At 37.8% G+C, this 15037-nt stretch overlaps 1 protein-coding gene and 1 non-coding gene across 2 annotated transcripts in view; both read right to left on the minus strand.

The window, feature by feature from the left end:
• SF3B3 (splicing factor 3b subunit 3) overlaps nt 1-15037 on the minus strand; it is a 46843-nt gene that overhangs the window by 26782 nt on the left and 5024 nt on the right. Inside the window, exons 5-9 of the mRNA XM_007940343.2 lie at nt 13355-13467; nt 11372-11509; nt 10065-10168; nt 3425-3590; nt 193-288 (exon numbers count right to left, since the gene is read on the minus strand). Of these exons, the coding sequence (XP_007938534.1) occupies nt 193-288; nt 3425-3590; nt 10065-10168; nt 11372-11509; nt 13355-13467 (617 nt within the window). The remainder of the gene's footprint in view (nt 1-192; nt 289-3424; nt 3591-10064; nt 10169-11371; nt 11510-13354; nt 13468-15037) is intronic.
• On the minus strand, nt 11706-11796 carry LOC122149971. Its single transcript, XR_006163421.1, has one exon. It is a non-coding gene; the product is annotated as a small nucleolar RNA SNORD111 (small nucleolar RNA).

A 15037-nucleotide genomic window follows, 5' to 3' on the forward strand; every position in this document is an offset into this window, starting at 1 on the left:
AACATAAAAAAAAAAGTTAAGACGTACATATCATGCTGACATTTTAGGAAATGTAAACTCTCAATTTCAGAGAAGTAAGGGAGGAAAAAGATAATTTTTATAACATAGAAATAGTAAACATATCAAAGCCATAGGCTGCCTAATCAATGCTTTCCCCAAACCCTAGAGATGATCTGCAAATTTCAATCTTACCTCAAGTCCATGCCTTAAGACTCTTAGAGATGATCGAGGTCCCCTACCACAAGCCACATATAACTGTGGAGTGTCTTCATTGGCCAGATCAGCTATCTGCAGAGGAAATAAGGGATAAAAATGTCTACCTGTGCTAGTTTTTCACACACAACCTTGATCCTCAAGGAACAAAATACTTGTACTCTATTAACCTTATCAATCAGCCCTAGAAGCATGAAGGGTGAAAACCCCAACTGGTTTTTCCAAAGCAGACCAGTTTGAAGCACCAAGTTCTCCAACAATAAGACTTAAATTAGTGCTTAAGTTAGTAAAGGACTTGTTATAGTCAGTAAAATGAACTGTTATATGATAACCTCTAACTGGAATTCAACACTGCAGATAATAAGCTACAGTATTAACAATACTTGTGGCTGTGTCACCAATAAAAACCACATTTACTCATAACACAATGAAGTTTGCAGGTACCTCTGATCATCACTACAGTGATGTGCTGCACAATGAATCTTCAGGTAAAGACCAAACTCACAGAAGTCCATGCTCCCAACCCTCTCCCTAAAGCCTATCAGTATTAAAAATTTTAGGTACATACAATGGCTCATGGTAATTATTCCTGTATTGTGGTGGCACAGTACATAAGATTTTTGACTGCTAACCACAAGGCTGGCAGTTCAAACCCACCAGCTGCTCCACAAGAAGATGAGGCAATCTACTTCCATAAAAATTCACAGCCTTGGAAACCCAACGGGGGTCGACATGAGTCTCAATCAACTCAATGGCAGTGGGTCTGGTTTCTGTTTATTATGTAAAATAAGTTTTAGTGTAAAACTGTTTTGTTTCTTTGGTGCTTTTTATGCAAGAAATGGTACACTATATACTAAAAAAAATTTGAGAGATGCTAGGTATGAACCATACCTAACTGTTCTGATTCACATATAAATTTGACTTAACGACAGACAGGAATGGAACTTGTTCGTAATCCAGGGACTGTAATATAATTCAGGTCTTCAGACAACGTCCAAACCACGTAAGGTCCTAATTCATAGACTGTATGGTGAAAGGCGCTCTGGTAGCACAGTGGGTAAAGAATTTGGCTGCTTACCAGGTCAGCAGTTCAAACCCACCAGCTGCTCTGAGGAAGGAAGATGAGACAATCTACTTCCATACAGATTTACAGCCTTGGAAACCCAAAAAGGGTCTCTAAGAGTCAGAATTGACTCGGTGACAGTTTTGTGGTTTTGGTATCATGGATGTTAAGTGACATATTACTGTACTTCTCAATTTTATTAGACCTGTTGCTAGGCTGCATCTGACCAATTGTCCTATCTACGTCTCAACAGATGCTCCTATGACGCAGCTGGCCAACACTGCATCTGGCTGTTCAGTCACCAAATAGGGAAGCCCTATGTTTTCATACAGATAACCTGGACATCCAGCTGCTTTCTAGTACAATTAACTTATGGCTAATTTTATTCTTGATCTATGAATTATTTACACTATTATTTCCTCAAATTCCAATTATAAGAGAAAAATAACTATAATCAAATTAAGAATTACTTATACTTATTTCCTACTGCCCTCAGGACTAACCTCATTCTCAAAAAGGAGGAATAAAAGCAGTTAATTTCAGACTGGTTGATGACACCAGAAGTGTCTGAATGCCAACTTGTCTTCTCAGCACAGTAAGCAAGCATCTCTCCCACTGGAAGTCTGATAAACTAGACTGGGTGGTCCCCAGTTGCCAATCTAACTCTAGCAATCCAGGACACACTGCTACAGAAAATCACCAGCTACTACAATTGATTGCACAATCCTCACCTTGTGCCACCTCAGGTTCCTCCTTGAGAATGTGATTAAAATTAAAAATTTACTGACTAATCCTAATGTCTCTGGAATATTTTCAAGAGGACTTGGTGTTAAAATGAGATACATACAGCTATATAGAGACAGACACAAGGTCATTTTCAGAATACCATACAGTGTATGAGCTGATTTACATTAAATTACAAAGTTATCACACAAATAGATATACGCTGTACTGATGCAGAGAAAATGCCTGGAAGCAATCACAAAAAGCCAGTAACACCAACTGCCTCAGTGAAGTGAGAGGGTGAGGAGACTCAACCTCTCATCTTTTTTTATGTTTTTATATTAAACATGAGTTTGAGCATTTAAAAAAAAAAAAACTTAAGGATTTATGCTGCAATTTTTTTTTAGCTCTCAAACTTTTATTTCTAATTGGTATACCTTTTATACTTTGGAAATTTTATAGACAGACTAACAAACCTATTTTATAGATTAGACTTTAATTTAGCTGGAGGTTAACCCCACTAAACTTTATATTCAAAAACACCTCTGCTCACTAACAAGGGACAAAGCTGTAGTCACTTCTTGGCCACAGCCAGCTACCCAGAGTGAGTGAGTACTTGGACCTGTTGTGGGATTGGGACCACAGCCACAGGGGACATCAAGCTCAACTGGTGTAACATACTATACAGAACATTGTTCCACATCCTACTTTGGCGAGTAGCCACTAGGATCTTAAAAGCTTACAAGCAGCCATCTAGATGCAATGATGGGTCTCTATTCATCCAGAGCAAAGAAGAATGAAGAAAACAAAAGACACATGGAAACCATTAGTCCAAGCGACTGGTACACCACATGAGCCTCAGCGTATACAACTATGAGACCAGAAGAACTAGATGGTGCACGGCTACCACTGTCAACCACTTGGAGGAGGATCTATATAGGAAATCCTAGATGGAGTGGGAGAGGGCTGCAGAACTAAACTTAAAATCATTAAAAAAAAAAAAAAAAAAGGACCAGGTTGGCTGGTCTGATAAGAGCCTGATGGAATCACTGAGACTATGTCCCCTAGCTGCCCTTCAGGTCAGGAATTGAACCCACTCCTGTGGCATCCAGACAAACAAGACAGGTATGAGCTGAACATTTACATTAGGCAGATACATTGCTTGGCGATGTCAATCATGGCAGAATAGAAGGGCAGTGTATAAAAAGGGAGACAGCTTAGGGGGGAGGAGTACGTGGGAGGGAAGGACATGGGGAAGAGGTAACTATAAGCTGTTGCAATGTGGGAAACTGCAGTCAATGTCATGAGACAAAGTATATGTGAGCTGCTGTATGGAAAGTGAATTTGCTCTGTAAGCTTTCACCCAAATCACAATAAAAAAAAAAAAGGTCTGCTCATTGCGGAGGTGACTGGAAAGGCCCACACCTGGCAAAACAGAATGGGAGAGAGGCTGTCCAACTCGTCAACCAGCACAAGGTTTTTGAGTGGTCTTGGCTGAAAGAAGAACGTGTCTCCTTCTTCCAGAGGCATAGCAGATGAAAACTCAGGCTCCTCATCATCATCTCCAAGATGTGCAATCTGATACAAGTAACTGTAAAGTGAGACAAAGAATTTAACTTAGTTAAAACATTTTCTGAAGATGTCTGACATCAACATAACGCTCATAAAGCATTTTACAAATATCTTAATTAGAATTACAGCATGAATTACTGAACCAGTATCTATGGTCTGAAATTCTTCATTCTTTGTATTGGGATTGTTCCTTCTTTTTCTTAAGAAAAATTGAATTCAAATTGGTACACTGGAAGGATTTAAGTATCAAAGTAGTTAAAATACAGTCTCTGGAACTAGACTGCCTGGGTTCAGATCCAAGCTCTGCCTCTTAACTAGCCATCTAACTTTAAACTCATTAGTTAACTTCTCTGTGCCTCACCTGCCTCATGTAAAGTAAAATGATACCTTCCCATAAGATGAAATGAATTAATATTCATCAAGTACTGCGTGCAAGTGCACGGTACCCAATAGGTAGTGGATGCCAAATAAAACCCAAAGAAACCCAAAGAAAATCTATAACCATTTCCTACTTAACCAATAACCAGGCCAAACCTACCAAAAACTAAGAGGTGGTGGTGATCTTATAAAAGTATGGCAATATTATAGTATCATTCCTCAATCAGAAACAGGCTCAGATACTTCTATACCTAAATAACAAAACCATCTCACCCTTTTCCACTTTGTCGCCTGGCTAATGATGCATAGTGAACTTGACTAAAGACAAACCACAAGAGAGAAAACCATTTGTGAACAGATAAATTACAATATATGATCATAAACTGATGCTCAACATACAATGAACTTTTGAGAAACAACTCAATAAAATAAAACATCAAATCTCTGGTCACGTTTATTCTTCAAGCAATATACCAGACTTTCGGTTCAGAGCACTGTGTACACTATTGAGTGTAGTTTTTTGGAAACAGGATAAAATGATTAAAACACGTCTGAAATACAGAAGGCATTCAATAAATGCTTGCCAAATAATCCATAGAATTTAACACTTCTGGTAAACAGTAGAATCTTTGCTAAATCACTGAAAAACAAATAGTTATTATCCTTGAGACTCAAAATAGAACTAAGATAGGACCTACGCATATAGAAAGTTAACTCCTTACTTAGACAAGTCATCTATGTATAGATGATGAGTCCAGTCCATCAGATATACCTTCAATGTCCTAGGAACTGCAAGACAACCAAGTAGATGTTGGGCTCACTGCTTCCAGCACAGGAAGTTCGTTTTGGCTCCATTTCAATAAAATAGTTTCCATGACTATAATGTTGTATTTAATGGCAGGGACACTGGAGTCAAATCGTTTAAGTATTTAGCTTCAGTTATGTAATCTTAATTGCTGTCAAGTTTCTTAAATGCTGTGACCCTGTATCCTAAACAATAAATAGAATAATGGGACTGTCTTGTAGGGAATGTTATGCATTAATATTTATAAAGTACTCAGAATAGTGCCTGAAACATAGTAGATGCTGTACTAGTAGTTTGATTTTTTTTTAAAAAGGTGGTTTTTGTAAAGATTAATGACTTAACACCCACAACAGATGTTTGTCGCCCCAAATCACAAATCTTTAGCCTCCCAGATTTCAGCAGCAACAGAATTTTTCACACATTCAACTCATCTGTGACAAACATCCCTCCATTCTTTCTACTCTCCAATGCTAAGGGCTTCTCCTAACTCATTGGAGGCTGCCTGACCAGCAGGATGTGCAGCAGGTTAACTTTCCACCAAGGAGAGAGCGGAGCTCATGGGTTCCAAACCTTCAGGTGAATAATTCTGGAAGGCATTCTGTATGCCATTCAGTAGCTGCTATAAAGCCCAAGCTCCTGTCACCCTCAGCAGAAAGCTCACTAACATGTCCTTTTATCAGCTTCTCACCTTCACTCTCTCTCCCCACTAACCGCCTCTGCTACTTCCTGCAATTGCTGCTCAGTAACATGCCTGTACCTAAGTTCATGTCTCAAGCTCTGCTCACAGGGGAACCTAAACTAAGACAATGCGAGAAAAGCATTTAGAACTGACAAGCACTCAAAAAATGTTCACTGTTTTTCTTCAAAACTAAAGGACTCTTTGTATTATTCCTAAATCCTTTTAGATGATTTACTGGAAGATCAGGATGCATAATCTTAGCAAAAACACTATCTGCACAATTCAATGAGCAAAAAGAAAACACCACATACGTTTGCAGCTACTATTTCCAATCACAGCCTTGTAAAGGCAGGTTATCACCTAAGTTTTTAATGCTTGCCAATCTGCTGGGTGAAAAAAAAATTACACTGCCTTCTGATTAGCATTACTTCAATTATGAAGAAGCTGGAACTCTTTCTATATGTTACATTTCTAGATTGCTGGCATTTCTTTTATGAATACACCTGCAAGACGGTCACTATAGCATTGTTTATAGTAAGAAAAATACCAACAGCCTAAATATCCATCAACAGAAGGCATGGACATAAAATAAAACATGCAGCCATTAAAAACCCTATTATACAGAAACCAAACACTAATGTATGAGTCTTGATGGGATCCGGATGTGAACAAATCAGCTTAAAAAATATTAAAGGGGAATACTGGATGCATATTAGCAAGAAATTATTGTTTTATTAGCCATGATGTCTGCGATTTGTGTCAAAATAATTCAAGGAGGGGTTTGGTGGTTGGGTATAAATAAAGCAAGACTGGTGATGGGCTGATCTTTGTTAAAGCTGGATAACAGGCACATGAAGAAGCATTATACCATTCTCATTCTCTCTCTTATGTACAAGTTTAAAATTTTCCATCATTAAAAAAAAAATTAAGTCAAAAAATAAGACACAGAAGATTTACTGAGAAGAAAATTTTATGATGGACTAATTTAAAAAAGCAGACTAACAGATTTTTATACAATGATGCATTTCTCTGAAAAAAAGATTATATATAAATAACAGAAAATAAAACTATCAGAAGTAGACACAGCAAAATGGCAAAGTGACTATTCTGGGATATAGGATTATGGGTGAATTTTATTTTTTTATTTGCTCTTTCTTCATTCTCCAAGCTTTCTACAGTATTAGAATGAAACTAATTAAAATGGTAATAATCAACACTTAATAAAAGCTTCCAACATCAAGTACTTACTAGTGCTCATCCTCACATTTGATAAATGAGAAAAACAAGGCACACTGCTGCTGGCAGATGCAAAGCTACGATTACAATTCAAGCAGAAATTAAGTTTACATTGCCTTCCACAAAACATCCCTGTTATTAAAGGATAATTACAGGAAAATAGGCACAGATGTGACTAAGGGCTTAAATTCACAAGACATATTGCTGGACAAAGAAATGAAAAAGTCTAATCTCTTTAATAAAACGTTCATCCAACAAATTAGCGAAGTTATTCCATAAAGATACCGCCTCAGAAACCCAAGGAGGAGTCGCTATGCTATGAGTTGGGACCAACTTAAGGGCAGTGAGTTGTGTTATATATGTATGCACATATACAGGCATGTATATGTATATAAATACATATATATAAGTGTATATACATCTACACCCAGTGTTGACAAAACGTAGCGCAATGGACACATACACACAGTTACGAAAGTATTTATCAGTACAAGCTTTTAGGAAAATAAGAAAGTAATATGTGAACAGCTTTGAAAATGTACATACTCTAATCCAAAGACCCTATCCTTAAAAAAGTCTACACAACAGTAAAGCTTGTTTAGTAACTACATACACATATAATGAAATATTATATGGATATTAACAACAATCCTACCAAAATATTATAGATCTATTTTTATTGCTACAGGAAAATATTCACCATGTACAAAAAAGCAGATTACATATATAATGCATGATTGTATTTTTGTAAAAATATTTATACCTGCACAAGAAACATCACAAATAAGTATTATCTTTGGGTGGAAGCATTACAGGCAACGGTTTTCCTTGCATGCACTTTTTAACTTTTACACAAAAATTCCTATATGAAAAAACTTGAAAAAGTGATAAAAACAGACATAATAAAAGGCTACATATGGAAAATACCACGAAAGAGCTATAAAAGAGATAAAGGAGAAATGCAAAGAGAGTTGGAACACAGTAACTGAGAAGGAAAATGAAAGAAAAACAGTTCAAATCGGACGGACAGGAAGACAGGTCAAGAGATGGAGACAGGGCTAAAACGACAGAGGATCACAGAATCCTGCCCACGATCATTACTTTAATCATGAGAAAACTAAGCATTAGATTAATTAAATGGTTTGGAAAGACTTCAGTAGGTACTTAAAAGGCAAGACTTTGTCATGTTACCTCGTTTAAGTTAAATTTGCATCATCTAAGGGTTTAAATTCATGGACACAGTTCAGACTACCCATAAAAAATCTATTTTGCCACCAAGAGCTACAACACAGGAAGAAAGGAAATTATTTCATCAGGGTTCTATCTTCTCTGCTTAATGAAATGATTCTATAAAGGTTGAATTTTGCAAGAAAGACAATGAAATGCAGTTAAGACTAGTGCAGTGCTATGAATTGCATTTGCGTGGCCTTTCTTGTCATGGTCTTGTGACTCTTATAAAATGACTGGATGGGACTATGTAAATAGGTGCTTCTGGCCCATCAAGGGGCTAGGACAACTTGCTCATAATGCAAATAAGGCATATGGAACCCTAAGACAGGAGTGCTTGGTTTTGCCATCCCACTAGGCTTACAACAGAGCTAATCCTAGAGCAGAAAGGGGACCTCAGTATCACCAAGAAGTAAAAATCAGGAGTGGAGCGTGTCCTTTGGACTCAGGGTCTCTGTGCTGAGCATCTCCTAGACCCAGGAGACACACAAAGCTCTAACATGACATTTTATGAAGCAGCAGCAGACAGATAATGGCAGCAGAACCTGGAGACCAGCATGAGATGGCACAGTAGCCTTCTTGGCCCACAGAGTAAAGTGGCTACAGTGGGTGAGCTGACCCATGAAGTGAGACAGCCTTCAGACAGGAGGATTCTTGGCAGAGTAGGGTGCCTCTGGGCACTTATCAGCGGAGCTTTGTAACACTAAACAGAGAGGGCAGAGGTCCAAGAGCCAAGAGCCCAGGGGTAAGTGAGAGGCCCGCCTACAGACACATCTGAAGAGTTGTCCTGACAAAAGAACTATATCCTAAGTCATTCCTCACCTTGAATGATACCATTACCTTCCTAATAAACTTGTAATTGTCAGTACTGTCATGAGTGGTGTGGCCACTGCCACCAATTACCCATCCCAGGAGAGGAGTGCTGTGGGAGTGACAGCTGGAGTCAGAATGAGTGAAAACGCTGGAGAGAGGAGGTTATGTCTCCACCTCACAGAAATTAGCCTTGGGCTGCTCACCTTGATTCTCCTCCCCCTCATGGAGGTCAGACACCCCCCATCACTTTTACAGGTAGTGAATTAGTTCAGACTAGCACCACAAAAATGGACTACAAAAGGAAAAATAAAATTTAGTAGTTAAAATTGGCATCAGATAACACAAACTGAGGTTTTACACTTGCGTTGCTAGAACTGGCCTATTATTCATCACAAAAACACTGAAATTGGGAGGGCTGCTGATGTGGGTAAGCAGATGTGAGTATTGCTAGGCTTCAACTTTAGAGCTGTACGAATGAGGTGTTTATGGGAACTTATGTTTAAAAGTCAGTACTCTGAACTATGAGACCAGAAGACCTAGATGGTGTCCGGCTACCACTGTCATCCACTTGGAAGGGGATCTATGTAGGAGATCCTGGATAGAGAGGGAGAACAATGTGGAACAAAACTCAAAATCATTTGGAGTAAAAAAAAAAAAAAAGGTGGGGACCAGGTTTGCTGGTCCGATAGAGCCTGGTGAAACCACTGAGACTGTGGCCCCTAGCTGCCCTTCAGGTCTGGAATTGAACCCACACCTGTGGTTTCCAGCCAAACAAAACGCAGGCATGCGAGTTAAACATGTACCTCAAGGAGATACTCTCCTTAGAGAGAACAATCATGGGAGAAAAAAGGGCTGCTTATGCACAGGGAGACAGTTCAGGGGGCAGGAGTGTATGGAGGGATGGACACTGGGAAGAGGTAACTATGGGGAGGAAGTGGGAGGGGAGCTGTTGCTTTGGGGTAAACTGTGGTCAATGACATGAGACAAAGTATATGTGAATTGTTGTATGGAAAGTCAATTTGCTCTGTAAATCTTCACCCAAATCACAATAATAAAAAAAAAAAAAGTAAGTACTCTGATAAATACTTATTCAATGAAATATCCAATTCAGCAGAGACTCAGTTCTAAAGATGCTTCTGTAACCATCTACAGACTGAGTGCAGTAGTAGTGAACGCAGCCACTAAAGCAGATGAAGATAACCAAAAGAGAGAATGTAATGGGGAAAGGAAGGCAAAACTTGTGTTTCAAAAAGACTAAGACATTCTTGTGAAAAACTCTGCCCTTAAGAGTCAAAGACTCCTGAAGATTTTTTATAGTAACCAGAGTGAACTATGGTAATAAAAGGATTACTCACTGATTTCCAAATTCTGATGCTACAAATAGGAAACCTGTTTTAAGCACACACATGGCAGCAGCAACAGGCACAGTATCAAAATACTTGAGCCGAATCTCAGTAACCTGGAGTAGAAGGGGGAAAAAAGGAGTTCAATGTGTACTCAAGCCACAGACGGAAGCCCAGGATTACCATAATAGCATATTAGCAAGTAGCAAATAAAATGCTATACTTAGTATTTAAACCTATCAGTCAAAAAACTGGGTTGTGTTCAGTAGAGTCTGACTCATGACAACCCTGTACGTGCAGAGAAGAACTGGGCTGTACAGGGTTCAATGGTTATTTTTTCAAAGTACACAGCCAGGCCTATCTTCCAGGGAAAATGGATTCCAACTACCAACCTATCAGCAGCCAAGCATGTCAACTACTTGGACCACCAAGGGATTCCATTATATAAACCAAGGGTCAGCAAGTAGGCCAACCCTGCTATCACGACTGCTCTTGTGCTACGATGGCAGAGTTGAGTAGTTGAGACAGAGAGCATACGGCCCCCAAAAGTGAAAATATTTACTATCTGGCCTTAAGAAAAAAAGTTTATAGACCACCCCTGATCTAAATAGCTATCTAAGAGATTCGCCAGTTGTTTAAGGAGCACCTTTTTAAGATAAAAGACATATACAAATCATGCTACTGGTTTCCAACAGACATAGAGAGCTTCCTCTTGTTGTTCAAACCAATTTCTAACACCTGAAAATAATCACTAGAAAATAGCATTACTCAGTCTTATAACATGTAAGGCTATGAGACCAGAAATCTATTAACCAGAGGGAGAAAACCTACATTCATATACCAGTCCCAAACTAAGTTTTAACATTTTAGGCAACCACTTTGGAAGGCATTCTATTTTTTTCTTTTACTTTTAACTTGCAAAGTATTAACTGTCCTTTACTGTGACTGTAGGAAGTTCTGGTAGCATAGTGGCTAAGGCACTTGACTGCTAACCAGAAGGCTGGCGGTTCAAATCCACCAGCCACTCCTCTGAAGGAAGATGGGGCAATCTACTTCCGTAGTGATACTGCCTGGGAAACCCAAGGAGGGGTCGCTATGAGTCGGGTCCGACTCGGCACATACCAACAACAACTACCAACTGTGATTGTAAAGAAAAATGGTGAAACTGCTTTGTAAGCCTAAAATGTACATACGAGTATTTTTTTAAAAAATAAGGCTATTTAATTATACTAAAATAAGATTATAAGAATTTTTGTCAAAGTAGACTAACTAAACAAATGGTTTCTTTCATTTCCTCTCTCTACCCATGCTTTGCTTACCATATCTTCATCTGTCTCCAAAGTGATCTTAAAGATATCTCCCTGCTCAGTTTGGGCCAAAAAGAAGAACATTGATTTGGTCTTATGAGTGGCCGAGCAGACAAAAATCATTCCTCTCTCAGGATCATCCAAGTCGTTCTAGAAAGGTCAAATACAAGCATCTTAGAAATGGGTATTTATTATTTAGAGGCACCTGGAGTTTCTCTATATAAGCTTTGACCAAAGCAGCCTATCAGCTTAGAGAGTAAAACATAGTAGTTAAAATTTTAAATTCCTATCTGCTCTATGTATATAAAAGCCAGAGCACCAAAAAATTGGCCATAACTGAGCTCTACAGCCTGATCAGATCAGTAAGGCAACAAGTATCTCCAGAGGAGTATGTCAGAGAAGAGACATGAAATGTAAAGGATCATCATTTCAGGCTGTGAATAAACATTCACATACAACCATAACATTCCATCCAAACTACCCATCATGAGCCCAGTTCTACATCAACTTCTTTGATTCTCAAAAGGCCTCCCAGATCTCCCCTTCACTAAGATTTTTATTTTTTTAAAAATGTCTTCAACATTTTGTACTAATCTCACTAAGTAAGCTCTTCCAGGGTGAAACACGTTTTATATGTCTTTGTAGCCCCAAAGCCAACTACACTGCCTGCCACAGGTGCTCAGTAAACATATCATCAACCAAACCAAACGACTCCCCCCACCTCAACACACCTAACTTAACAAATTTCTCAAATTTTTTAAAATTCACAGAATCTTACTCAGATACCATGTACTCTGTAAATAAGTATTAAAAGGATCATATATAATGGGGATGGGGTGGGAAGACTGGCAAAGCAGAGATAAAACAACAGTGGTGATGTGCTGGTAATTGCTGAAGCTGGACAATCCGTAAACAGGAATTCATTATATTCTATTTTTGGATAAGGTTAATCATTTCCATGTCATAAAGTTAAAAAATAATAAAGCATCATTTTGCAAACACAAATGCAACTACCAATTTAGGGGAAAGATCAATCAATTCCAAAACCACTAAACGAAAAGATAGTGGGGAAAAGAATATTCACAGTGTCTCAGAGATTACTTCCGTACATTCCAAATCAAGTATAAAAAGGAAACGAACCTTAGAATGAATAGATCAGCTAGATATCACAAAATGATCAAAATTTAATGTCACCATTGAGACAAACTATTGTTGTTTTCAGGTGTTGTCATTTTTCACTCATAGCTTATATATCCCTAATGTCACGTACATAATAATGCTATCAAAAAGATTAACCTGGATAGAATCATGACATAACAGACTACGGCATAGTCTAAAAAAAAATTATCACAGACTCTTCAAAACTGTCAATATTATAAAAGACCAAAAACAGATCAACCAACCAACAGGTGAAAGGAAATGTTCTAAATTAAATATACAACCAAATGCAATGTGTCACTATTGATTGGATTCTGGATAAAAACAAAGCCAGACAAAGAAGTTTTTGAGACAATGAAAGAACTTAAATGTGAATTATACATACAAGCGCACACACATATATACATGCACATACACATACACACATGTGCACCTTTTCTTTTCAAAAGAAAAGGTAAACATGGCAAAACGTTATTTGGTGACTCTAAGTGAAAAGTACAGAGGTACTCATTATTCTACTCTTTAAAGATGTTGTATATACTAAAATTTTTCAAAATAAAAAGCTGGGTAAACGGGGAGGGAAAAAAGACATAAGCAAAGACAATTTATCTACAACAAATATGCCTGGCTTCTTCAAACTAGAAATTTCAAAAATGGTAACATGCATGAGTTCCTCTTAAATAAAAAGTATTAGTTTTTAATTTCCTTTTTCAAAGAACTAATTTTTTTATCAAAATAATTTACTTGTTTTATTAAAAATAGCATTTACAAATGAACTAAAACTTGTTAAGAAATATATTAAGAGACTATACAGTACTTTAAAATAAAAGGCCTTACCCGTCTCCTGGGAATTGGACAACGGATATCTGGTTGGTCACCGAAGTTTTTGTAGGTGATATAGTTTTCAGAGCAGATCAACACTCCACTTGGACCATCTGATCCTCCTGGAACTGTAACAAAAATAAAAGCATGGATTACAAGAATTCAAGTTTCAATTCCTTCTCTCCTCTAGCACATTCCAGGAAAGGATGGAACAGTTTGTGTTTACATGGAAGGTTGGGTGATCTCATTCAGTATCTGTCCGGATATCGGATAATGTATCCAGTTTTTACCTCTAAGCCCAGAACTCAGTTGTCAGCTTCAGACCTATAATCAACTACCTACTGGACACCTGCCACACGTGGATGTTCCACAGGCACCTCAAATACAATGTGGTCATAAACTAACTCAGGTTCCTTCCCAAACCTATTCTACCTTCTGGAATCTCCATCTTCGATTACTACCCTCCACCAGTAGAACAAACCAGAATCATGGCTGTCACTCTTCAACTCTCTCCCCTTCCTGTCCTATTGATTCCATATTCCTAGCAGCTCTTAAATCTATTTACTTCTCTCGTGTTACTACTATCTAACTCAGATTATTGAAATAGATTCCCGATCAGTCTTCCCTGCTTAGTCTTAAATATCTTCCATTCCATTCACAAAATGTTAGCTATCATTATAAAACATCAATGTATTAGGTTATTATTCTCCTGCCTAAAATCTTTCACTAGCTACTACATTCACAGCTACCCCAAGAACTCTAATGATCCAATCAGAGTAAGATTTCAAATCTTTGAACGGCCATGTCCCTTTCTTACATTTGGGCCTTTGTACATGCTGTTCTCTTTGACTGTAACAGAAACTTATCTCCTCCCCCCAATCATACCTAGCGAGCTCCTACTAGCGTGTTTCTCTAGCAAATTCCCTTCCTTCCCCTGGGTTAGCACCCAGTCACTGCATGCTATCATGGCACTTGGTTGGCATTCTCAATAGCAACTTTTCTTTTTTTTTTTTGTCATTTGTCTATATCCTCACTAGACTCAAATTTGCACAAAGGGAGAAAATATCTAATTTTTCACCACTGTAATCCCAAGACCCGGTAGAATGACTTGGCATACACTGATAGTAGACACTCAAAAAACATTTGAACAAAGAAAGTGCTCATAAATTAAAAATACAGTAATAAGCTGAAGCAAAGAATGAGACGTGTAATACATTTTCCAAGGTTCATCTGCTTAATGGGTAAATAGTCTCTTCCTAAGGTTTAATGATCAAAATCCTCCCAAGATACATAACGTCTAAGATGTCAATTTAAGTTGATTGATTCAAAACAGGAAAAGACAGGATCACTGTCCTCCCTAAACCTGATGAAATTTAAATGACCAAAAATATAGTTGTTGTCCTTTAGTCTTGTATTATAACTAAACTGAAACTAATTGTCCACAGTTGAACCATGTGAGTTCCTACAAAAATCTTACTTAGCCATGATGAGCTATAACGTATCTGAAACACTACTGAATTTCATTTACTAAAATTTTAGGTTTTTGTATTATCAAGTACAACTATTCTGTAAATGTTTATTATGGCCCTTCCCCAGTTCTGGCAATGAAATTGTGTTAGGCTCTTTAAGTAGTTTAGTAGCTTTTAATTTTCTACTCTACCTAAATTCGTTTTAAAACACAGTACTTTTTTTTTTTTT

The sequence above is a fragment of the Orycteropus afer genome, unplaced genomic scaffold (assembly GCF_000298275.1).
Source record: "Orycteropus afer afer isolate SDZICR_OR568_19922 unplaced genomic scaffold, OryAfe1.0 scaffold00067, whole genome shotgun sequence".
Classification (NCBI taxonomy): domain Eukaryota; kingdom Metazoa; phylum Chordata; class Mammalia; order Tubulidentata; family Orycteropodidae; genus Orycteropus; species Orycteropus afer.